Genomic DNA, 23,821 nt, shown 5'->3' on the forward strand with positions numbered 1-23,821 from the left:
GGGCAAGACTCCCCTTCGAATGCCAGCAATGCCTCTCTTCCGTCAGTCAGGGGGTACTAGGCTTCTAAGTAAGACTCCGTTTGAGATTCCGTGGCTAAGGCGCTTTGAAACCACTAGATAGGCAACAGCTGAAGCACTGACTTGGGGAGGGAGGGGGCTTTACCCAAATCTCCCATCGTGCAGCAGCATCAGGCCTCAGGCTCCAGACTACCTCCCTGTCCTGCAGAAGCCACCCACCCAGAGCCCCACCTCTCTCCTTCCCTTTCCCAGAGCCCAGCCCAGGAGCCTCCAGCCAGCCAGTCAGGAGGACCTTACAGAGCACACAAGGAAGGACACCGATCACGGTGAAGGGCCCGTCAAGTGCATCCTCCTTCCCCTACTAACTTCTAGGACACGGTTAGTGATGAGTGACACTGGGCGGGATTGGGGCTAGGGCACCTTTTGGCAAGAAATAACAAGCAGTAATACTTATAAAGTGCTTGCTCTGTGCTGGGCATTGCTTTATGAGTTTGCACCCAGCCACACACTTAGTCTTCACAAGGGCTCAATGAGGGATACTGTGGATTTGGACCCAGGCAGCTGCCTCCCCTCTGGGTGGCTGACACCCACACTGTAAGAGGCTGGGACGCATCTGTGGCTCCTTGGCCCTGCGGAGTTAGGGACGCGTCCAGGACAGGTATGCCAGAGTTTGTACAAGTCCTGGCTCTGCCACTCCCTGGCTGGGTCACCTCAGTTAAGTGACTTACCCTCCCCAAGCCTCAGCTTCCTCATCTCTAGGATGGGCCTGCTGTTGAGGACAAAATTATGAGACACACGAAGAGGGGTGGGGCCACCTCAAAGAGGGAAGAACGGTGGTGGTGGGTCAGGCCGTGCATACCTCCCTCTGGGCACTCCCCGTTCTCCCCTTCACACCTCTGTCTCTTCACCCACATATATCCCCACTGTCACAATTCAGCCTCCCTGTCCCCACCCCAGCCAGAGGGGTCCTCCCCTCAGAGGACATCTGCCCAGGGGTGTCCTAAAGGGAGAGCCAAGACACTGCATTACTTGTGCTCCTGGTGGCTTCACACTGCCTGGCATACAAAGGGTGCCCCATAAATGTGTGCTGGTGATGGCATATAACTTACACTTACACAACACGTGCTGTTTGCCAGGCAGTGCTGGGCACACTCTGGGGCCCTAAGGGTATAGACACAAGTCCCTGACCCCCTCAGAAAGCCCATATGCGGTGGGGATGGGGACACAGAAAATTTCAGAACAGCATCATCTAACACAACCCAAAGGGGCGGGGAGTCAGAGGGGTGAGGGAAAGTTCCCAGGGGAGATGGTGCCTCCAATCCAAAACCCCATGACAGATGAGGAAACAGAGCTCAGGTAAGAAAAGTGACTCGCCCAAGTTAATGACAGCATGTCAGGGACTAAGTCAGGCCTGAAAGGCAGCTGTCCTAGCCCCTGGCCACCTAGCCCCTAGTGCTCCTTCCAGAACAAGGCTTCTCAACCTCCCTACTGACATTTGGTCCTGATCCTTCCTTCTTGTGGGGGCTGGATGTTTGCCCTCTACCTGCAAGATGCCAGTAACCCCCTCTCTCCCCAGCTGTGGCCGTCAAAAATGTCCCCAGACATTACCAAATGTCCACGGAAAAGCAAACCTGCCCTCTGTTGAGAGCTACTCATCTAGAATTTAGGAAATCCGACCTGAGCTAAGAGGCAGTGACCAAAGTCAAGCCTCGGGCCCAGATGTGGACAAAAAGGTCTGGTGTCAGGGCTTGCAAACAAGCACCAAGAATTACCGGCCCAGGGTCACTTTACTGCTGTGCCCCACCCTGTGAGTCGCTTAGACTTGAGTTCCGCTTTTCACTTGTCCACAGTGCTTTAGTTCACCACATCCCTGTGAAATGGATAGGGGAAAATATGCTTTTATCCTCATTTTACAGATAAGGAAATTAAGGCTCAAGAATGTTAAATGCACCAAAGTCACCTGGTAAGCTAGTGGCTAAACCCGGCTGGAATTCCCCGACAGAGTCACCCAATGGCAGAGACGGACAGGAGACCCAGGGCAGGCAGAGGGCTTTTTATCATCTGCATCTACTTCTAGAAGGCTGCATCCCTAGAACCCAGATCCATTAGTGCCTGACAATCCCAGGGCCATCATAACTCTGGCAACTCACAGATGGGAACTACGGAGGCTCAGGGAAGACAAGACACACAACTGCATGCACACATGCTTGAGGGGAGCCGGGCACCAGCCCTCCTCCCTCAGTGCCCGCTCCCATCCAGGCTGGGGCTGCAAGGCCTGGGCTCCTCACAACCCACCTGACCGTCCCGTAGACACTGCCTGGCCGATGGGCCTTCCAGGCTCTTAAAGGACACCACTCCCCATCATCATGCAACATCTGGAACTTAAAACTCCCTCCCTCTGATGAAGGAGGGGAGGCCTGTTTGAGTGAGAGAATGTTTTCAACCATGAATCAGTCCTGTTACTACGAGCAATCACTCCATTGCTAATTACTGGTGATGCCAACGGTTAGCAAAGTTTGCACATTTATTATATGCCAAGAATGGTGCTAGAGCCTTAAAGCCCCAGTGACTAGTTACACGTCTGCAACAGCCCACTTTACAGGGAACGGAACTGAGGCTGAGAAAGGTTAAGGGAGCTTTACAGCCAGCATGTGTGGGTGACAGCACCCCCAGCTAAGACCTGGCTGACACTGAGGCTCTACATTCCTCCCACTGATCAACACATCAGAACTCCAAAGGGGGCACAAGTGGGCAACCATACCAGGAAAGAGAAACTCATTAGAGCCTGACGTGGGCTTTTTAGCAGGTTGAAGAAAGTATCTGTAGTCTTGTGCATACTAACCACCTTGTAAAGAAATCCCTTTTCCTTAGAAATTACAAAGACAAATTTCACAGGCCCAGACCTGTGAGGGGGTTGGGCTCAGTTCAGAAGGTTCTGCGGCACCAAGTGGAATGAGACCACTGGTGCTCCTGGCCCCTTGGTGGCCCAGGAGGGTCCAGGAAACGGGGAAGATCAATGTAGGGGCCGTGGCTTGCCTGAGCACCAAACACCCCCCACACCCACCACAGACTCCAGATGGCAAAGGAGAGGGTATATGGGACAGACAAGTGCCCTACAGGAGCCATAGGTCCTCAGGGGCACAGCGGTGAGGATGCTTTCCCTTACCTCATCCTAAGCAAATGCATTTCCCACTAAATCCCCAGTCATAGATTCCCAGCTGGGGTCAGCATCCAGACAAGTGCAGGCCCAGCTTGGGCACTTTTCCTCTCCGAGTAAAATTTAAAGCTTAAGGTGGTACCTCTCAGAACCACCTAGATCACGTCTCTTCTCTCTGGGCCCCATGAACTCACCTAGAAAAGGTGTGATGGAGCCTGATGGCTTCTTAGGGGAATATAGCCATGGACTTCAGCTAAAGAGTCAGCTCTAGGTTCTGAAGGCAAAATGGAGGAAGGGCCTTGCTTCCAGGCCCTGTGCCCCTTCCTGTCCTCAGTAGCCCTTGGCAGGGGTTCGGGGGGCACATCCTCAGGCTGGAGGGGCTGCCAGGCAGTTCAGAGGCAAGGACAAGTCCTTCCCTCCTCGCCTGCCTGGACCTCTGGGTTTCAGTCCCAGAAGCTGGAGCCTGGCAAGGTCAGCAGAGTGCTGAGGCAGGCAGGATGCCCATCCTCCCCTGAGAGGACAGCAGGGGAGCACGGGTAACTTGAACAGGACAGACCGGCCCCTTCCCCACAGTACAGAGGTATGGGGCTGCAAATGCCTCTTTGGAACTGGGGGGAGGGGAAGTTACAGCCCCGGTAGGTCAAGGTCCCCTTCAGAATGGGTGTGCCCTAGAGGGGCTCCTCCTCCTAACCTGCCCCAGAAGTCTTAGGGAGGTATAGAAGGTTGGGAAGCAGCTCCGAGGGCGCCTCTCAGGGGTCCCAGGGAGGCTGTCCACTGTCTGATTTAAGAGTAGGTCAGTCTCCTCAGTTAATATTTAATTGGGACAGCAATGTGGCGCCCGAGGATTTGGTTACTGATCCCGTGGGCCTGAGCCTTGTCTAGGGATGTTGGTCGAGGCGAAAGGGGCTGCCCCATGATGTGGCTGAGGTCTCTTATCACTTGCCACCATCAGGTACCCCAGGCTGAGGATCCTTCCAGTCATCTTCACCCTGAGCCACCTCCCACCAACGGGAGGCCCGAGCCGGCTGTGCTCACCCGGGGCGGCTCGGACCGGCAGGCCTAAGACGGCTCAGTGTGTCACCAGGCATCTCGCTCACGCCCACCCCAAGCGCCGCAGCTCCATCCCCTCTGGGGCGCCCCAGGCCTCTCCGTCCTCTCGGTCCCAGGCCAGCCCTCGGGAGTCCGGAGGGGGCGGCGGCTCAGGCGGCCAGTGCCGCTGAGCGCTGTGCGCCCGAGGGCCGCACTCGCCGGGCCCGCGGACCCGCGCCCGGGAGCGCGACCGCTGCTCCCTCCCCACACATTGCTGGCCCCGGCGGAGCGGCGGATGGCCACGCGTTACCTTCCATGGACATGGGCTCCAGGATGCCGAACTGCTTGAGGACGGCGATGAACAGCAGCACCACCACGGCCATGGCGCACAGCTCCATGCCCTGGATGCCCATGGCGACCCGAGCTGCCCGGGGCCGGGGCGTGCCCCTCGCCCGCGTGTGCCTCGGGAGGCGCCGGGGCCCGTGCAGCCCGCCCGGCCTCTAGGGGAGGCCGCGGCTCACATCCCCCGGCAGGCGGGGCTGCGGGTGTCGACGGGGCCCGGGCCCCGCGGAAGGCGGCGGCGGCAGCAAACTGGGAAGGCCGGGAGGTTAGACGCGGCGCGGCGGCAGAGCCCGAGCGCAACTTTCCGAGTCAGCCGGCAAACTTCGAGGCGCGGCGGCGGCGGCGCGGAGCGCAGCTCGGGCGGCCGGCGCGGGCCAGAGACGCCTCCATGGCGGGCGCGGGCGCCGCGCCTCTTTCGCCCCCTCTCCAGCCCGGCGGGCGCGGGGGCACGGAGGCGCGGCGGCGCGGCGGCGGCGGGGGTCCCGGGCGCTCCCGGCCGCCCCAGCCTCCATCGCGGCTCCCCGCGCGCTCATTGGCCTAGGCGCGGCGACCACCCGGGGAGGCGTCCCCTGCGGCCTGCCCCCCCCACCCCCGGCGCGAGCCCGGGAAGGGGCGGAGGGAGGTGGCCCCGCCCCGCGCGGCCCAGCCCCCGGACGGAGCCTGGCGCACAGCCACCGCCGCCCCGCGGGTCCCAGGGAGGCCGCGCGGTCGGCGATTTCACCCAACTGCCCGTGCAGGGTGGGGGCTGAGTGGCTGGGGAAGGAGCCGGGGACCGGAGAGGAAGGGAGCCGCAGCATCGCTCTCCGCGAGGAGTCGGGGCTCCAGACTCCTGGCTGAGGGGTGCGGAGCCTGCCACTGCCGCTCACCGCCCCGCGGGCCAGCGCAGAGCCGGCCTTCGGGGGATCGGGGAAGCCCTCTCGCCCCGGGGTATTTCCCACACCATCAGGTCTCCGCTCGCGACTGAACTTGGCCCTGGTCTGGCCCCCGCCGAAAACGAAAAAGTTGGTACCCAAAGTTATCCAGTTCCGGAAGCCCACGTGCGCTCCAGGCTTTTGGAGGGAGTGTGGGCTTTAGCATTAGAGACTCCTGATTTTGCGGCTTGACCTTGGTCGAGTCACGGACATGCAGACTCCTCCTCCATACAGAGGGGCTGGTGCCCGCCTGCCTTTCTGCCTGTGGGAAAGAGCTGAACGGATGCCAAGTGCAACGCGAGGGCAGTGCACAGGAGCGCTAATTCGTTTGTGGATCGCTGTCTTCCTGCCTGGGGGCACTGGGTAGGAAAGGAAGGAGAAAGGAAGGGGAGGGGAGGGGGCGTAGCAGGGCGGAGCCCGGGATCCTTCAAGTTCCCGAACTCCGGGACTTGAGGGCGGGAGCCGTGGCTCTCTGCTGCCCTCCCGCGGGCGTTGCGCTCTGCAGGTGAACTCGCCAGCCGCGGGCTTAGAGGGCGGGAAGCGCGCGGGCTGCTTCGAACAAGTTTAGTTCTCCTGCCGCCGTAGTGGAGAGGGAGATCCAGCCCCGCTCCACGCCTGTTTGGACCTAGGACCTGAACGCTAGTAGCTTCCACGTATGAGCCTCTGCTACCCACTCGGTTATTCGTTCAACAAATACTGAACGTATACTGCGCCCCAGGCACTGAGCTCGGGGGTGCCCGAGTGGGGCAGGAAACAGCCGCGTGTGTGGACGAGGGCCCTTCTGGAGCTGGCATACAGGAGCCAAGCGTTTAGGTTTACTCGTAATCCCTAAGGGCTGCCCCAGTGGGCATTTCTCGTCCCCATTTTACAATTAAGGAAACGCACCGAGACCTAGAGGGTGGACTGGGGCAGGGGCACAGGTGCAGCCCAGGCCTCCTGGATTCCAGAGCAGATACTGGCCCAGCATACTGCACAGTTTCCAGTGGAAATGGATGGGAGAGAGGCTGCTGGGTTTCTTCTGGCCTGTGCAGTTCAACCTCAGTATTTAACACAACTGGTTAAAAGTCTGAGTTATTGGAGATATTTTTAAAGAACTGCAAATGCACAGCTTTCAATTGCATTTAGTGGGCATGCGGTGAGTTTCCACTGACCAAGAGTTCTAAGCAGAGACGCTAATGATCGCCAGAGAGCACAGCTCTTTTGGAGCACATGAGTCGCTAAAGTGTTAAGTCTAGAAAGGCTCAAGACCCTCCTGTACTCTAATTTACACACTTATGTGCTGAGTAAAATCTAGCCTGTGTCCCAGCTAGTTGCCACCAATCCTCAATCAGTGGTCTGGTTAAGAGTACATTAACCGCTCTAAGCCTGTTTCCTAAAATGGGGATGACAAGCCAACCTCTCCAAGGGCTTGTAAAGGTTCAGGTGAGACAAGGGCTGGCCTGTGTCACAGGCTCTGATGGCCCCTTATGATGTGTTCTTGGAGCTGGGTATGTTCAGGGTGCCAGATGTGAGATAGATGGGGGGACAGAGAACTGAGCAAGCAAAGGAAGCCATATGAAGGGTCCTCCTGAGGCTGGTCCACCCATGCTCTCCTGCCTCAGTTTCCCCTGGTTCTCCTGAGCATCTTCCCTGGGAAAGCTTAAATGACTGGTCATAAACACTGAGCTATAAATGAGACATCGATCCCCTGGCTCTGCGGCGTAAAATATTAACGATGCCTAAGTGGATACCAGGGATGAGAGCAGAACGTCCGCTCGGCATTAGCAGCCTGGGCCATGGGCCTAATGGATGGGAAGCTGACTCCCCCGCTCACTCACTAGCTTGGGGCTTGCCAGCTGTGGGGCCAACCAGGTCCACTGAGGCTGGGCCGATGGCCCCATCACACTCCCTGCTTCCACAGGACCTGGACAGGGAAGCTGGCAGATAAGCCCCAGACCCTATACATCCTCCCCACACCCATGAAGTACCAGGCCAGGCCTTTCCCAGCTGCCTGTAGCTCCTCTCGCAGCTCCCAGCTGCCCCCTCCCTAACATCTCCCAAGTGCCTCCTGTGGCGGGGAAGCATGCTGGCTGTTGACAGTGATCCCTGCCAGCTCCCTGCCTTGGGGGAGGGGCACATACAGAGAAATCTCTGCGGCACAGGGTACTGAGGACCGCCACAGAAGTAGGGAAGGACGAGGGGCAATGTGGGGGGAGCAGCTTGCTCTACCCCAAGTGATAGTAGAAGGCTGGGGAACTCTGAGCCCTCACTTGGAAGACTTCAGGATGTCTGGGAGGCTCTGGGAGGCCCTGGTGTCCTGGTTTAGGAAGTTTTTAGATCTCCAGCTGTTTTGGGCTGGTCTGGGGCACACCTCGAACCTAGCCTTGCATCCCACACCTGAGATCCTGGTCTTCCTATGCCTGGAATATTGATACCACTCCATTTCTGCCTCCAGGAAGCCTCCCCAGATTATGCCAGCCCTGCATCAACCCCCTTCTCCTCAGAACCACCATGGCCTCCGCTGCCTGGACCCCGCTGTCCTGCATTGTGTTTTGGCTGTCTGCCCAGACATCTTCCATGTCACCCCATGCTTCTCCTCTCTCACCATAGCTGCGCTGTCAGCTCCTGTGGGTTGGGACCCTGTCCATTTGACCAGTATTAATTGGGTGCCCCAGCCCACTACTGACCATCTAGCTGCCCGAGGATTTCAAAAGGTCTTTTGACTTTTAAGGGAGGGACTGGGCCACACACATGCTCTTTGAGGGACCCATGCCCAGCCAACAGCTCAGCAAGTTGTTCCTGTCTCAACTCTCCTGGAGGGCAGGCCACCCTTGGTTCTAGTGCATTCTACTGGGCAGAATAGTCATTATTCAATTTATTTCTCCTCATATTTCATAGGAACCAGACAAGAATGTCCACAAGTGGAATTCCACACCCCAAAGAAATGCCTCTAGGACTCTTCCCCATGGATGTCCCCAAGGCTCCTCAAATGTGGTGCATTCAAAGCTAAACTGTCAACCTTCCCCCAAACCTGCCTTAGCTGGTCAAGCCAAAACCCTGGCTTAGCCTGGAATTTTACTGTCCCACTCCTGCCCAGTTTACCAACAAACTCTGGCACTGTGTCTCTTTCTCATCCCTCTCAGCTCCACTGCCACCAGGCTGGCCATGCCATTGTCCCTTTCTCCTGGACTCCTGACATCAACTGCCAGCAACTCTCCCCATCTCCATTCCGCCATCCTCCTGTCTCTCCCCCTTTCAGCAACCAGGGTGGTCACCTCAAGATGGACATCAGATCCTGTTTTCCCCTTGCTTAAAACCTCTAGTGGCTGGCTGACTCAACACTGGTTGTGTTTGTCTGCTTGGCATTCCTCTCCCTGATTTGGTGACAGCCCTCCAATTTCCTTTGTGGAGCCCCCTGCCCCTGCCGGCCTTGGTCCAGTGATTTTGGAGGTTTGGGGATATAACTAGTCAGCCAACACCAACTCCTCTTTGCCCACTGCATACCACCCCTCCACTGCCATAGTGATTGGTTCAGGGGTGGATACCAGCTGGGAGCCAGGACAGTGAGGGACCTTCATGACTGGCTCTGGGACAGGCAGGAGAGAGGCACTCTTGTTCACTGTGGGCAGCTAAATAGCCACCCTGCCACCATGTGGGGACAGAAAGCTGGAGGATGAAGTTATTTTTGAGAAAACAAAAGATAAAGAAATAGCTCAAGTCCAGTTCACAATGTTCTATGCCTTGACCCAGCTGTGCCTCATGGCACAGCTAAACCTATGTCTTTCAGTTGTATAAGCCAAGAAATCCCCCTATTGTTGCTTAAGCCAATGCGAGTTGGGTTGCTCTTCCTTGCAACCAAAAGGGTCTTAATCAATGCAAACCCCATTACTCATAGAACAAAGACCAAAATCCTTAATATGGCCCATAAGAGCAGCTAACATTTACTAAGAACTCACTAGGTACCAGGCACTTCAACACCACTCAGCTTCATTTCTCACAGCTCCCGGTAAGGTAGGATCTTGATAAGAGGAAGAAGTTGAAGCACAGAGTACTGAATTCTTTGCTTAAGGGCACACGGCTGAATACGCAACATCAGAATTTGAACCCAAACATTCCAATTCCACAGCCTGTGATTTTAATTCAAACCTGCCATGCCCCTCTACACCAGTGTGGTCGGGCCCTTCCTCCTCTCCCTTGCTCACATGTCCCCAGACACACCTGCAGCTACCTGAATAGGCCCAAGACTCTCCCACCTCCAGATCTCTTCGCATGCTCTTCTCTGAGCCATGAATGTTCTTCCTCCTCTTCCTCTTCCGTTTCACCCAGCTAATTAGTGCCTACTTGTCCTTTGGGTCTCAGCTTAAGGGTCACTGCTGCAGAGTATCTTCCCTGACCTGCTCCCCCTTATTAGTCTCTGCTATGCTATGCCCCCCATCCCCTTCCCTCTTTGCAGTTCTCACAATGTGAGTTAGGCTATTTACTTATGTCTTCATTTATCTGTTTCTGTTCTCCCACCAGATTGTAAACTTCCTGAATGTATAAGTTGTACCTGCCTCAACATATTTATAAAATAATTAATGGGATGTCAGATGATGCTTTTCCTTCAATTATTTCAGCGGGGGCTGTCCTGGTATCACTAGCAAGAGCAGCAGACTAGGAGTCCAAGAGAACCAGGGCCAAGTCCCTAGTTCCAACCCTAAACTGTTGGCAGAGTTGGCCAAGGCACACCATCTCTCTGAGCTTCCCTTTTCTTCTTGTAAAATGGGGTCACTTGGTGAATTTACCTGCCTGTCAAAAAGTGAACTATGAGAGTCTGACAAGCTGATGGACAATCTGACAAGCATCCCAAGACAGGCATGCGGGACCCTGTTCCTGGAGATGCCCACTTCCTCAGAGCCAGAAACACCTAGGAAGTGACACCAAAGTAGTCTACTTCTCTTTACCTTATGGCATTGCCCAAGTCTTCCAAACAGACCTCTGGGGTCTGTTTGAACCCATCCACACAGTCTCTTCTCTGGCCCAACTTCAGATGAAATGTGGGAGGTCTGTGGCTACAGGTAACAGAAATCCTCCATTCCTTTAACTTAAACTATAAGGAAATATACCATGTCACACACAGAAGTCCAGCAGGAGGGTGGCTCCAGGGACAATCAGCTCAGATTCAGGGGTATCATTAAGGACCTCGGTTCATGTATCTACCTACACCTCCAGCCTCAAGGCATTAACCGTACTCACAGCCTGTTCCCCTCATGACCACAAGATGGGTGCCTTGTTCCAGACATCACATCCTGACGTGACAATGTCCTGGGAAAGATGGGATCATCTCTTCCTATGTCTCTTTTTTTATAATGAAGAAGACTTACCCATTAAGCGTCTCATGAACACTTCCTCGTGCTTCTTGGCTGGAATTATTTCACATGCCATGCCTAAATATGTTGTTGGCAAGAGGAATGAGACAACCACTATGGGAGAGACCGCTAACTCTCCACCAAAACTCATTCTCCTCTCTCCTACAGTTAAAAAGCCTTAACTAGGCACATGGTTGCCCAGTGGTGACAGCATTTCTCAGACCCCTTTGCAATTAGTTGTGGCCATATGACTAAGTTCTTAACAGTAGAAGAGATGGGTGCTGCTTTGGGGATGGAGGCCTTAAGTCAGGGAGTGAGTCTCCTCGTCATTCTCTCTTCTCTTTTTCTTACTGGCTAGAACCCAGACATGTCGATGACCAGCCTCAGCCATGCAGATTATGACAAGTCTGGAAGGGGAGGAGGGGGTGGAGCCACAAGAAGGAAGGGACTTGGGTCCCTGAATGACCCTCATGGAACAGAACCGCCCACCAAGCTGGATCACTCACGCTGAAATATTAAAGAAGAAAGACATAAACTTAAAAAAAAATCTCTCAAAGAGATGAAGTGAGGTGAGAGCTGGCTATTTTGAAAATAAAGGTAGAAAGGAAGAGGGAGATAAAAGGTAATGAAGCCCTCACAATGTTGGAAAAGCAAACACTTGGACCAAACAGCAGAAATAAGATTGTTGCAGAAAGCATTTTTCAAAGGTCCTTTAAGATTTATCAACCAAACAAAGATGGCCTCAAGCGAGAGACAGAAATGGGTAGAACAAGGAAGCCAAGAAATAAAGCAGCTATGGGAGAACTGTATTCAGAAAAGAACTTTGGCAGTAGTTACTGAACACAGAACTGACTGGAAGAAAATGGACCAGAAAATGACCAAGTCTTTGAGGGAATTACATTGTGGTAGAAGCCAGAAGTCTGGCCCCAAAAAGCCTGTGAGTAATCGAGACCCACAGTAACTCTTGGCCTTCCCATATTGCACTAGTGGAAAACTTGGAAAGCTCTATGGTCCCAGAGGAGGACACACTTCCCAATGTCTACTTCAAATGTGGCCTAGAGGGAAATGGACAGGGACTGGAGGGCAAGGCTGGAGCTGTGGAGGACAGGGGGCAAGGTGGTAGAACCAGAGAACAGAACAAAGGTAGCTAGTTAAGCTTTCTCCTTCCACTGCAGGGTGGATAGCCCAAGAATCCTCACTATCCAAATCCACATGTTTTCTGAATTCAGATATGAGAGTTATTTTAGTAAGTTCTGGTCATGAGTAGTATAATGTATCATCCAAATCTATCAGATTCCTGAGTTTTGGATAACAAGTATGAGAACTCATGAGTGAAAGGTATTAGAAAATTATCTGAATTCAGTTCCAAAGTTTCGATAGGAAGGAGTTGGCAGAGCCACAAGGTGGATGGCACCTGAGCCCTGAATGTCTGCATGGAGTGGAGCCACTCACCAACCTGAACACACCTCAGGATGCTCACAGGAGAGAGAAATAAACTTTGTCCTTAGGCCACTGAGTTTTAAGAGTCTCATTGCTACAACACCTGATCTAACTAATTAATGCAAACATGATGGCTCAGATCAATCAGGACTACCTCCAGGGGGAGGGAGAAGGCCCAGTTCTACTTGTGGCTGAAGGAGGAAGGGAGACACCTGAACCCGGGGCTAGAACCAGAGCTCTCTAAAGAGGGATAAAGTAAGGCATAGATTGGGGCAGACAAACTACAGTTTCTTCACTGATACTCCTCTCTTTTAGTATCTAGGCCCAAGGCCCAAAGTCTCATCCCTCTACCCACCAAGTAAAGAGATATCAAGTAAAGAGAGTCCACTTCCTCCAACGCAGGGCTTTAAAAAGGCTTCAGACTGTGTCTCACCAGCCTCTACTGATGCTCTCTCCTTGGGTGGGGCTTAAACAAGTCAATGCCTCAAATATTTAGGGAGACCTCACTCTGTGGGTAGTCCTGGTGAGTGTTCTACAGAGTCAGTTTCTTGTGGAGATCTTTCTTAGATGGGCTATTAGTTAAAGTTCCTCGAGTTTGAGAATATTCACTGCTATTGACTGAGCCAGGTATCTGCTAGATGCTTTACAAGAATTACCTGGTTTCGTCTTCATGTTGACCCTAATTATGGAGGAAATAACACCACTTACCCCTGTGGCAGAGACTTTTCGTTGCATAGACTTGGGATCTGTTCTTCCCTTCTTTCTCTCTAACAGCATCTTAATTTTGTAGGGGGCAACAATGTGCCCTGCTGAAAAACTATGTTTCCCAGCTTTCTTTGTGGCTAGAGAGGGCCATATGACACAGTTTGGGCCAATGAGATATAAGCGGAAGCCATTGGATGGGGCGCCTAAGAAACTACCTTAAAGGGAGTGGGAGAGACTCAGTGGCATATGCCCTTTTGTCATTTCTCTCCACTCCTTTCTGGAATGGGTTATGGTGGCTATACCTGGAGCCATGAGAGAAGGACAAAGGCTCCTGAATTATGATGACTTGAGCTGCCAAACTAAACCTAACGGATACCTACCTCTGGATTTGTCATTGCTTGAGAAAACTAAACCCTCGTCTCATTTAAGTCACCATTACTTAGGTTTTCTGTTCCATGAAGCTGAGGAGAAACTGAGGCTTAAGAGATGTACACCAAGTGCTCACCATGTAAGAGGCAAAGCTGGTTTTGAATGTACTGTGAAGACAGTGCCACAGAGAGATGGGTGGTGTGCCTCAAAACCCCTTCCTCCCCATTCACCTCCTGTGCTGACCACATTGGCTCTTTGGGACTCCTGCCTTGCCTGATGTCTGCCTGCTCCTTGCCAGTTGCCAGTCTTGTGACTGGGAGCTTCCTTCTAAATGTTCAGTCTCCAACTGAGGGCTCCAGCTGTTTGTTCTGCTGCTCTCCTCACCAACTCTATGTTGCTCCACCTTCCAGCCCAATGGTTGGGCTGGTTTTCTTAGCTCCAGTCCTCACCAGAGCTCCTCTGCCTAGCTTTCTGCCTTTTCTCTCTGGCCCTGCTGCTTCAAGAACAAGCCTGGAGGCAGAGAAGCCCATGATGAGGACGGGGAAGAGCTTGGGTGAAAGGTGAAGTTTGCCTGCACCCAGGTAGAGGCTGAAGGACCGGAAAGGAGGGAACCTCATTGAGAGAAATGAAGGAAGCCGACAGATTCTGCATATTCCAAATGCAGCCTGGGAAGAAAAGCTATAGTTTTTAGGGCTCTGCTCCTACAGTGATTTTCTCATAACTTATAACAATAACTTTTTTTCGAAGATTTATTTTAGAGAAAGAGAGAGAGCGCGTGCATGAGCGGAAGGGGCAGAGGGAGAGGGAGAGAGAATCTGAAGCAGACTCCATGCTGATCGTGAAGCCCAATATGGGGCTCGATCTCATGAGCCTGAGATCATGACCTGAGCCAAAACCGAGAGTTGAATGCTTAACTGACGCAAGTGTCTATATAACAAAACATTTTTTGAAATATTTAGATTGGGGGCTCCTGGGTGGCTCAATTGTTAAGCGTCTGCCTTCGGCTCAGGTCATGATCCCAGGGTCCTGGGATCGAGCCCCACATCGGGCTCCCTGCTCAGCGTTCCTGCTGAGCTTCCCTCTTCTTCTTGTAGATTCACTTGGTGAATTTACCTGCCTGTCAAAAAGTGAACTATGAGAATCTGACAAGCTGATGGACAATCTGACAAGCATCCCAAGACAGGCATGCGGGACCCTGTTCCTGGAGATGCCCACTTCCTCAGAGCCAGAAACACCTAGGAAGTGACACCAAAGTAGTCTACTTCTCTTTACCTTATGGCATTGCCCAAGTCTTCCAAACAGACCTCTGGGGTCTGTTTGAACCCATCCACACAGTCTCTTCTCTGGCCCAACTTCAGATGAAATGTGGGAGGTCTGTGGCTACAGGTGAGAGAAATCCTCCATTCCTTTAACTTTAATCCTCCCACTCTCCCTGCTTGTGTTCCCACTTACACTGTCTCTCTCTCTCTCTGTGTCAAATAAATAAATAAAATCTTAAAATATAAAATAAAATATTGAGATTGTTTTTAAATGACAGTATAGCATATTGGTTAATAGCACAGGCTTTGAAGGCAGACTGCCTGGGTTCAAATCCTGGCTCTTCCACTTATTAGCCATGTGACCCTGGGCAAGTAACTTAGCCTCAACAAGACTCAGTTTCTGCAACTATAAATGGGAATGATAATACCTATGTCACAAAGTGGTATGAGGGTAAAATAAATTAGTACATGCAAAGCACTTAGAACAGTGACTTTCCTTGAGGTATTCAATAGGGGCTGAAGCTTCTGTTATTATCACAGAGAAAGGATTCATTGTATAGCCTATCAACACTCAGAGACCAAGCAAGAACATAGGTGAATTTGAACACATCTGTGTTTTTATTTTATTTTTTTTAATTTTTAAAAGATTTTATTTATTTATTTGATGGAGAGAGGGAGAGAGCACAAGCAGGGGGATCAGTAGAAGGAGAAGGAGAAGCAGGCTCCCTGCCAAGCAGGGAACCCGATGTGGGGCTCGATCCCAGGACCCTGGGATCATGACCTGAGCTGAAAGCAGATGCTTAACCATCTGAGCCACCCAGGCACCCTACATCTGTGTTTTTAACTATACAAATGATATTACCTCTCTCAGCCCTGTTGAGCACAGAAAAGGAAGATTCCAATTATGATGAAGTAGCTGGCATCAAACTTACCTTACCAATGGAAACAAGTATAAAATCTGGAAAAAACATGTAAAGCAACTATATGTGGGCACTGGACATCAATTAACATAGGACAATGACCGCTGAGAATCACACTAAACGATCCCCACATTCATTTCTTTTTTATTCCTGAGCATATTTTCCAAAATGCTGAGCAGCAAAACCTCCTAGCAATGGTGGTCACACTGGATGGAGGAAATAGAGATCGGACTTCAGGACTGCTAAGGTGGCCATGATTTGAGAGGGCAGGTGTCTGGAAATGAAGAAGCCACAGAGAAGGAGCAGCCCCCAAAATCTATGAAAATATCCCTTGGGTTCTTGGTCAATTGTTAGGCTGTTCATGAGCAGACAGAAACTCCAGGAGGGCTTGCAGAGAATAGTGGCTCAGGGAAATAAAAGCTGAACAGAGATTTCAGAAACTCATATAACTCTGAGGAAGTATTGAAGGTTGAGCCCAGCCAATTCACTGGTGAACAACTTAGGCTTTCTGTCGAGGTCCCAGAAAGGCCACATTTTAGGATTAAGACAATGACTTAAGAGAAGAGCTACACTCTATACATAAGAAAAAAGCCGAAATAGACATACTTTAACAAAGCCTAAATGCAAGCTTTCATAGGATGAGTGTAGTTTGCCAGGAGGTTAACTGCCTGCCAAAACAAAATTCAACACTCTTTCGAGGGAGAGAAGCTAACCCAGAGCCCCTACAACATAACATTCACATGCATAACAAGCACATCATTCAGCAATCAAAGTATTAGACATGTGAAGAAAGAAAAGTGGCTGATCATGAACTTAATAGAAACATACAGATATGACTGAGATTTTGGAGTTAGCAGATAAGGACTTCCAAACAACTATAATTAGTATGTTTCCAAAAATAAAAAAGGAAACAGACAAAATGAATGAAAAGATGAAGCTTAAATTTTAACAGAGAATTGGAAATTTGCATCATTAGGGTTGATCAGGGAAGCAGAACCACTATGACTGGTATAGGATACAGATACAGGCAGACAGTGATAGAGAATAAAGGCTTTATTATAAGAATGGGAACTTACTCAATTGGGGGAGCTGAGTAAGAAGTCCCTGGAAGGCTATCGCCCCTACATATGCCTGAAGTTGCTGTAGTTCAACAGGACAAGAATATAGAGGAAAAGCCTGGATATGAAGTGAGAAAAAGTGAGAACGAGCTGGAGCCCACATCTGTCTCTCACTGCCTCCAAACCTGACAACACAGGTGCCCTGCCAAAGAAGCAGACACCATCTACCACATATGCTTGACCAGTGTTCAATGAAAAATTGCAAGACATGCCAAGAAACAAGACAATGTGACTCATGCTTAAGAAAAAAAAAAAAACGGTCAATAGAAACTGTCTCTGAGTATCGCTAGATGTTGGGTTTAGCAGATAAAGACCTCAAAGCAGCTATTGTAAATATTTTCAAAGAATTAAGGAAGACCATATTTAAAGACTTAAAAGAAAGTGTGACCAGTGACTTAGTGAATGAAGAATCTCAATATAGTGGCAGAAAATATAAAAGAAGTAAATGAAAGTTCTGGAGATGAAAAGTGAAATAACTGAAATTTTAAAATTCATTAGGGGGACTCAACAGCAGATACGAATTAGCAGAAAAAAGAATCAGTAACCTTGAAGATAGATCAATAGAAATTATTCAATTGAAGAACAAAGAGAAAAAACAGAAGAAAACTGAAATGAGTCTCAGATACCTGTAGGTCAATATTAAATATACCAGTATAGGGGCACCTGGGTGGCTCAGTTGGTTAAGTGTCTGCCTTCAGCTCCAGTCATGATCCCAGGTCCTGGGATTGAGCCCCGTGTTGGGCTTCCTGCTTGGTGGGGAGCCTGTTTCTCCCTCTCCCTCTGCCTGCTGCTCCCTCCTGCTTATGCTCTTTCTCTCTCTCAAATAAATAAAATATTTTAAAAATAAATAAATAGATAAATAAATAAATAATTCAACATAAATGTGATGAGAGTCCCAGAAGAACAGAAGAGAGTAAGAGAGAAGCAAAGAAAACCTTTGAAGAAATAATAGCCAAAAATTCCCAAATTTGATGAAAAACATAAATCTCTAGATACAAGAAGGTCAAAAAACTCCAAAAATGATAAACATGAAGATATCCCCACCTATACACATCATAGTCAAACAGTTAAAATACAAAGACAAAGAGAAAATCTTGAAAGCAGGAAGAGGAAAATGACACATCACATACTGGGAACAATATCATTATTAGCTGTCTTCCCATCGGAAATAATGGAAATAGGGGCCCCTGGGTGGCTTAGTCGGTTAAATGTCTGCCTTTGGGTCAGGTCATGATCCCAGGGTCCTGGGATCGAGCCCCATGTTGGGCTCCCTGCTCAGTGGGGAGCCTGCTTCTCCCCCTCCCTCTGCCTGCTGTTCCCCCCTGCTGTGCCCCCTCTCTCTCTCTGGTCAAATGGATGAATTAAATCTTAAAAAAAAAAAAAGAAAGAAAGAATGGAAATAGCTGGAAAGCAGTAGAATGACATACTCAAGATGCCGGAAGAAAAAAAAAGAAACCCTATCAACCAAAAATTCTTTATCTAGCTAAAACCATCCTTCAAAAATGAAAACAAAATAAAGACATTCCCAGATAAACAAAGAGAGTTCATTGCTAGCAGACTTGCCTTGTAAGAAATATTAAAGGAAGTCCTTCAGGCTGAAAAGAAGAAATTCAAATCCACAGGGGGGAAAAAAAGTGTGCCAGCAATTTAAATTCTGTGAATAAATTTAAACGATTGAGTAAGGGGGTGCTCGGGTGGCTCAGTCTGTTGAGTGTCTGACTTGATTTTGGCTCAGGTCATGATCTCAGGGTTATGGGATCGAGCCCCGCATTGGGCTCTGCACTCAGTGGGGAGTCTGCTTGTCCTTCTCCCTCCCCCTCTGGTCCTCCTCCCTCAAATAAATAAAATATTTTTTAACAGACTGAGTAAATATAACTTTTTCTTGTTTGTACTCTTAATTTCTTTAAAAGATATGTTTGCATAAACCAATATTTATAACACTGTATGCTTTGGCTTATAACACATATGACTATAATATATGTGATGATGACAGCATACAGGAGGAGAGAAAAGAAGAAAATATATTGGAGGAAAGTTTTTATATTTTACTGGAACTAAGTTAATAATATTCTCAAGTAAATTGTTATAAATTAAAATGTATATAATAATCCCTAAAAGATCCACTAAGCAAGTAAGTCAAAATAATGCAGCATTAAAAATCAACAGAAGAATTAAGATGGTATAAAATATGTGTTTAACACAACAGATGGCAGTGAAGGAGGAACAGAGAGCAAAAAAGAGACAAATAGTAAACAAGTAGCAAAATGGCAGATGGAAATCCAACCACATCAATAATTACAGTAAATGTGAATGGACTATAATTGAATGTCAGAGAAAAAAAATCCAGAAAAGAATATAAGGAAGATGTGGGACAAAGTAAATAAGTCCAACAAATGTGTAATTGGAGTTCCAGAAGAAGCAGAGAGAAAGAAACAGAATCAGAAAGCCCAACAAATGTGTAATTGGAGGTCCAGAAGAAGCAGAGAAAAAAAAACAGAATCAGAAAGTCCAACAAATGTGTAATTGGAGTCCAGAAGAAGCAGAGAGAAAGAAACAGAATCAGAAAGCCCAACAAATGTGTAATTGGAATCCCAGAAGAAGCAGAGAGAGAGCAAGAGACTGAAGAATCGATCATTTGAAGAAGCAATGGCAAAAAAATTTCCAAAACAGATGAAAGATATCAAACCACTTTATCAACCAGCTCAACAAAACCAAGATATAGGATAAATACAAAGAAAACCTGCTGGCTGCATGGCAGATGGATCCTGGCCGCCCTGGGCTTGACCGGAGGACAGACACACAGGGCCCCAAAGTGAGCACCCTGGTCTTCTCTCAGCACACACATTTTTACCAAAAGAATAGACTCTGGGGGCCAAATTTCCAAAAGATGTATGAGAAGCTGGGTCTGTGCAGCTGCCCATTACAGCCTAAAGCACAAGGAGACAGAGGACTTAGAGACGGACTCACACAAGACAGGATATTTCGTATTCGCACAATCGTACATGCAACGTCACATGCATTGTTTCCTTTGAGTCTTAAAACCTAGAAGACAGCCAGGGATGTCATTATGATTCCCAATGAACAGATAGGAACAGTCGAGGCCCTGGGCGGGGCAAAATTTGTTTAACCTCATCTGACTAGCACTTCCCAAACGTAGTTGACACCAGGATCTGTGATCCCACGACATACGCTACTGTCCCTCAGGCCACACTTGGAGAAGCACTGTTCTAGCACGTCAGCCAGCACATCTCCGTTAGCATGGCCCCCGGCTCTGGGGTGAGGCTGAACCAGGAGCGCATGGGTGTTGCTTCTTCATTTCACTGATCTTACTGCTTCTCTTTGATATGGTTGGTTTTCCCCAAATGTTGGGGTGGCTCTCAGGCACCAGCGCACGTCTGCGTGTAAAGTGCATGGGCTCTATCCCGGCAGGGAGGGTGAGGCGCAGTGGGGGGGGCCAGTGCCTAGGTGTACCCTTGGCTCGTCTTCTGGGACCAGGTTCCCTGTGCTCCTTAGGCACGGACAGTCACCCCGGGCACTGCCCGGCTTCTTAGGTCCACGTGCCGAAACTTAGCTCTGACCTGGGGTGGGCACCTGTGTGCAAAGACAAGGGGTCAGCGGAGGGGGTGGGGTTCTCCCCAGATACTCCTACTTCTGCACCCCTTCTGCTCTCTGTGGCCACCACCCAAGTCTGAAAGCCACAGCATCTTCTCCATGCCTTTGCACTATGCTTTCCCCAGTTTCCTCCTTCAGTGTGATCCCACCTGCCTTCTGCCTTTTAGGGACTCCTCACAATTTCTGGCTCACTGAAGTCACCCCTTCCTCATTCTTTTCTGGTTATCTCCTCTGTCCTTCCTGGGAGAACTGGAAGTAGATGTGTGCACTGTGATCACTTGGCCTGGTCTCCCTTACTTGACAGTACCTGCAGGAGCTCAATCCTCGTAGCTGCCTCCACTCTCAGGAGGTGTGCAATAAGTAAGTGTGAAGGTGACATTTGCCAAGCCCTGGAGAGTGCCAGGCCCTGAGCAGAGATGTCCTCTGGATCCTGCTCCACAGTTGTGCCTAGTCTGGTTTGTCCTCTGGTAGGGATGCTCCTGGGTACTGAACAAGGGACCTCATAGAGGCCTGTACCCAGAATACATGGGAAGGGAGAAGCCCTGCACTCCAAATCCCAAAACAGCCACCCTGGCTACTGCATGAACCGCACACCCCCCCCCCCCATATACTCATTGTTTCCCTGAGATTCTTAGTGGAGGAAATCAACAAACAAGGAAACCAACAGTCAAAACCTCTGTCGGGAATCCAAGTGAACCAATATAGGGCCTTATCTATCTATTTAAACAATGGACTCAGTAGTATCAGATCACCAACAGTGCTGATCTCAGTCAATACTCACTGATCAGCACTTCATCTGGTCCTGGCCTCAGGAACCACTTGTGTGTCCCATGCCCCTCATAGGCCTGGTTTGGGGGAGCCTTTCCAGGGCTTAGGAGAATCAGTGTTTCCCTTGAGTTCTGTACCTCCCCAGGCACCCGTGTCCCGGCCTCTTCTCTCCATCTGACTGCTGAGATTCAGGCTCCCTTGATTGAATTGTCTCAGGCAATGGGATTTATCTGCCCTTAAACCAAACTACAGGAAGAGAAAGGGACAAGAATGACCAGAAATGTGGGCTCAGACTGTTCTCCACCTCACACACCCAAATGGCTTCTTCCACATGGCTCTATTCTTGGCTACTAGAAGCTGCCAGGCCTCTGTGTCACTGTATCTCTGCTCTGGACACAGGGCCATTCACTGTCAAAGGATCTGGATAGGGCTTTCATTGGCCTGGATGGGGCAGGTGCCTGCCCTGGCCAGCAGGTGCTCCTGCTCTGGCTGGGCCCAGCAATGTCCAGGGCCCACATCTAGATCAAGAAGCATGGAGAACTGGGAACCCTCATCCCAACCAGTGGTTAGAACAAGATCAAGGTCACTTTCCAGAACATGGGTAAGTGCTTTTCTGTATAGAATAAACCATAGAAACCTTCTGCAGATACCAGGGCCAAGCTCCGGGGGTGGGCATAGGAGCCAGAGACCTTGCCGTGTGTGTGTGTGTGTGCCTGGCTTGGCCCTAGACCACTTCTGCCCAGTCCTTTGGCTTTCAATCCTGTGTATGTGCCAACGACTCCCAACTTTCTCTCTCCAGTCCCAACTGCTAACTGCCTCCTCAACACTTCTCTACTAGGATGTCCTTAAATGTCTCAAACTTAACGTGCTACACTGAGGAACCCCTCCACCACCCCACCACCCACTAACTGCCCCATGCTAGGCCTGCTCCTCCGTTTCCCGCCACAGTGAATGATGGTTCAGCGTTCCCGATGCTCAGGACAAAAACCTTGACCTCACCATTATCTTCAACCGCCTCTCTTTCTCTTACACCCTACCACTCACCTGTCAGCAAATCCTTTCAGTTCCTGCTTCTCACCACCTCCGTCTCCTGCACCCTGCCCCAGCCTGCGTGCCTGATGGCCGCAAAGACCCCGCCACCCGCCTGGCCCCCGTGGGCTTATTTTCCTTCTCGAAGAAGCAGCAGGAGGGCTGGCTCAGAGCAGGAGGCAGCTCCCAGGCTCCCTACACGGCTCTGCTCAAATCCCTGGGCTCCGCCTCCCTCCCACCAAGAGCTGAAGCCTCCCGCAGAGGGCTTCACACAGACCGTCTCCAGCTGCCCTGCCCGTGACCTCTGTGAGCGTCTCCGGTTTCCGCAGACAGCTCTGGCTTTGGCCTGCGCTGTCCCTCCACCTGAAAAGCTTTCCCTGAGGCTCTTCTCTCCCCACCTCCTGTCTCTGTTCAAATGTCACACATTCCTTCCAAACCCTTCCCTGGGCCCTCCGCCCCTGTGTAATCCCTATTCTGTGTAATTTCTGGAGCCCTGTTACTTTCAAATATATAATTTATATATCAATCTCATTTTATAACCTATAAACTAGAGGGATTTTGATCTTAGATCCTGGCTGCATCCCCAGGGCCCAGGACAGCGCCTGGCAGACAAGCTTGATAGCTTGTTGAGTGAATGCACAGCTGGGTGGCCTTGGCCTGGCCTGGGGCTGGAGGGCAGAGGAGTCCCCGATGTTTACGAGGATCCCCTGTCAGCCCAGGGAACTCACAGGGACTGGGAGCCACAGCCCTGGCGCTCTGGCCCAGAGTCCCTTTGCAGTGGCGGCCGCTGGGCCAAGTCGGGCCGCCACAGCCTGGTCCCCTCCTTGCTGCACCTGCCATGGTGACTGCCTCACGGGGCCTGGCCCTCATGGCCATGAGGATTTCACTGGGCAGACCTTCTGCGTGAGGGGAGGGTTAGGTAACTCTTCCCCAGAACCCCTGTGTCCCCCTGACTGGGCCTGGCGGAAGAAGGGAAGAAGAGCTTAGAGTAGTGTTATTAGTAGGGGAGACGGGCCCAGGACACTGTCCAGCCCCCAAACTCCCCATGTACCAGCCGGGAGGCCCAGGCCTGGAGACCTGGCTCCCAGAACACACTAAACATCGGTCAGGCTCCACCCCCACACCCAGCCCAGACGGGGGCAGTTTCGGGCCTCAAGTGTGTCCAGAGACCCATTCAGAATTGGCCTTTCCTGCCACCTCAAGCTGCCCCCAGGTCCTCACCCCTGCCCTCCCTGTTCTTCAGCCCTGCAGGGCTCCCTGGGGAGCAGCAGCCCCACCTTCCGGCTCCAGCCTCCGCCCCGCTCAGCCCTGCAACTCAATGACTCCAAGACTCTCTTCCTGACTGCCAACAGCCGGAGGTGGGGCATATGGGCACCCAGCAGGCCCAAGCCCCTCCCGGAAGTGGTCACAGGCAGGGCCTGGAGGCCTGGGTCTGCCACAGAAAAGGGGTGAGCCCCACCCCGCCCTGCACGGAGGATGGGAGATGGACCAGCCCAGGGACAAAGGCCCTGAGTTGGCATTTTCGGGTTTGCGTTTGGAGACAATTAGGAGCTGAATTATTAAAGACGTGTGAGAGAAGAGGCCGTTTTTAAGAAAGCATGAGTAAGCAGGGCTCTCTCCCGGCCGCACACGGGATCGAAGGCAATCAATTGCCATAATGGCCATAAGTATTTACTCGGCTTAACTGTGAATGTGTGCACCAGCCACGCACTTAACACAGGGGTCCCTGCCTGGCAGACCCCCAGCCGGCCAGCCAGAGGGCTACAGCTCCCCAAGCTCCCCCCCACCTGCCGTGTCCCCTATGGCGTGGGCTCCCT

General features: G+C 51.0%; 1 protein-coding gene across 3 annotated transcripts in view; it reads right to left on the minus strand.

Moving 5' to 3' along the window:
- KCNIP3 (potassium voltage-gated channel interacting protein 3) overlaps positions 1-23,821 on the minus strand; it is a 79,526-nt gene that overhangs the window by 21,281 nt on the left and 34,424 nt on the right. Inside the window, exon 1 of one of the 3 annotated variants that reach the window (XM_027623932.2) lies at positions 4,515-4,974. The exons of the other annotated variants lie outside the window; for them this stretch is intronic. Coding sequence (XP_027479733.1) covers positions 4,515-4,617 — 103 coding nt within the window. The 5' untranslated portion in view covers positions 4,618-4,974. Of the gene's footprint in view, positions 1-4,514; positions 4,975-23,821 lie in introns of those variants that run through there. 3 annotated transcript variants of the gene reach the window in all.

Source organism: Zalophus californianus, chromosome 8 (assembly GCF_009762305.2).
Source record: "Zalophus californianus isolate mZalCal1 chromosome 8, mZalCal1.pri.v2, whole genome shotgun sequence".
NCBI classification, from domain to species: Eukaryota; Metazoa; Chordata; class Mammalia; order Carnivora; family Otariidae; genus Zalophus; species Zalophus californianus.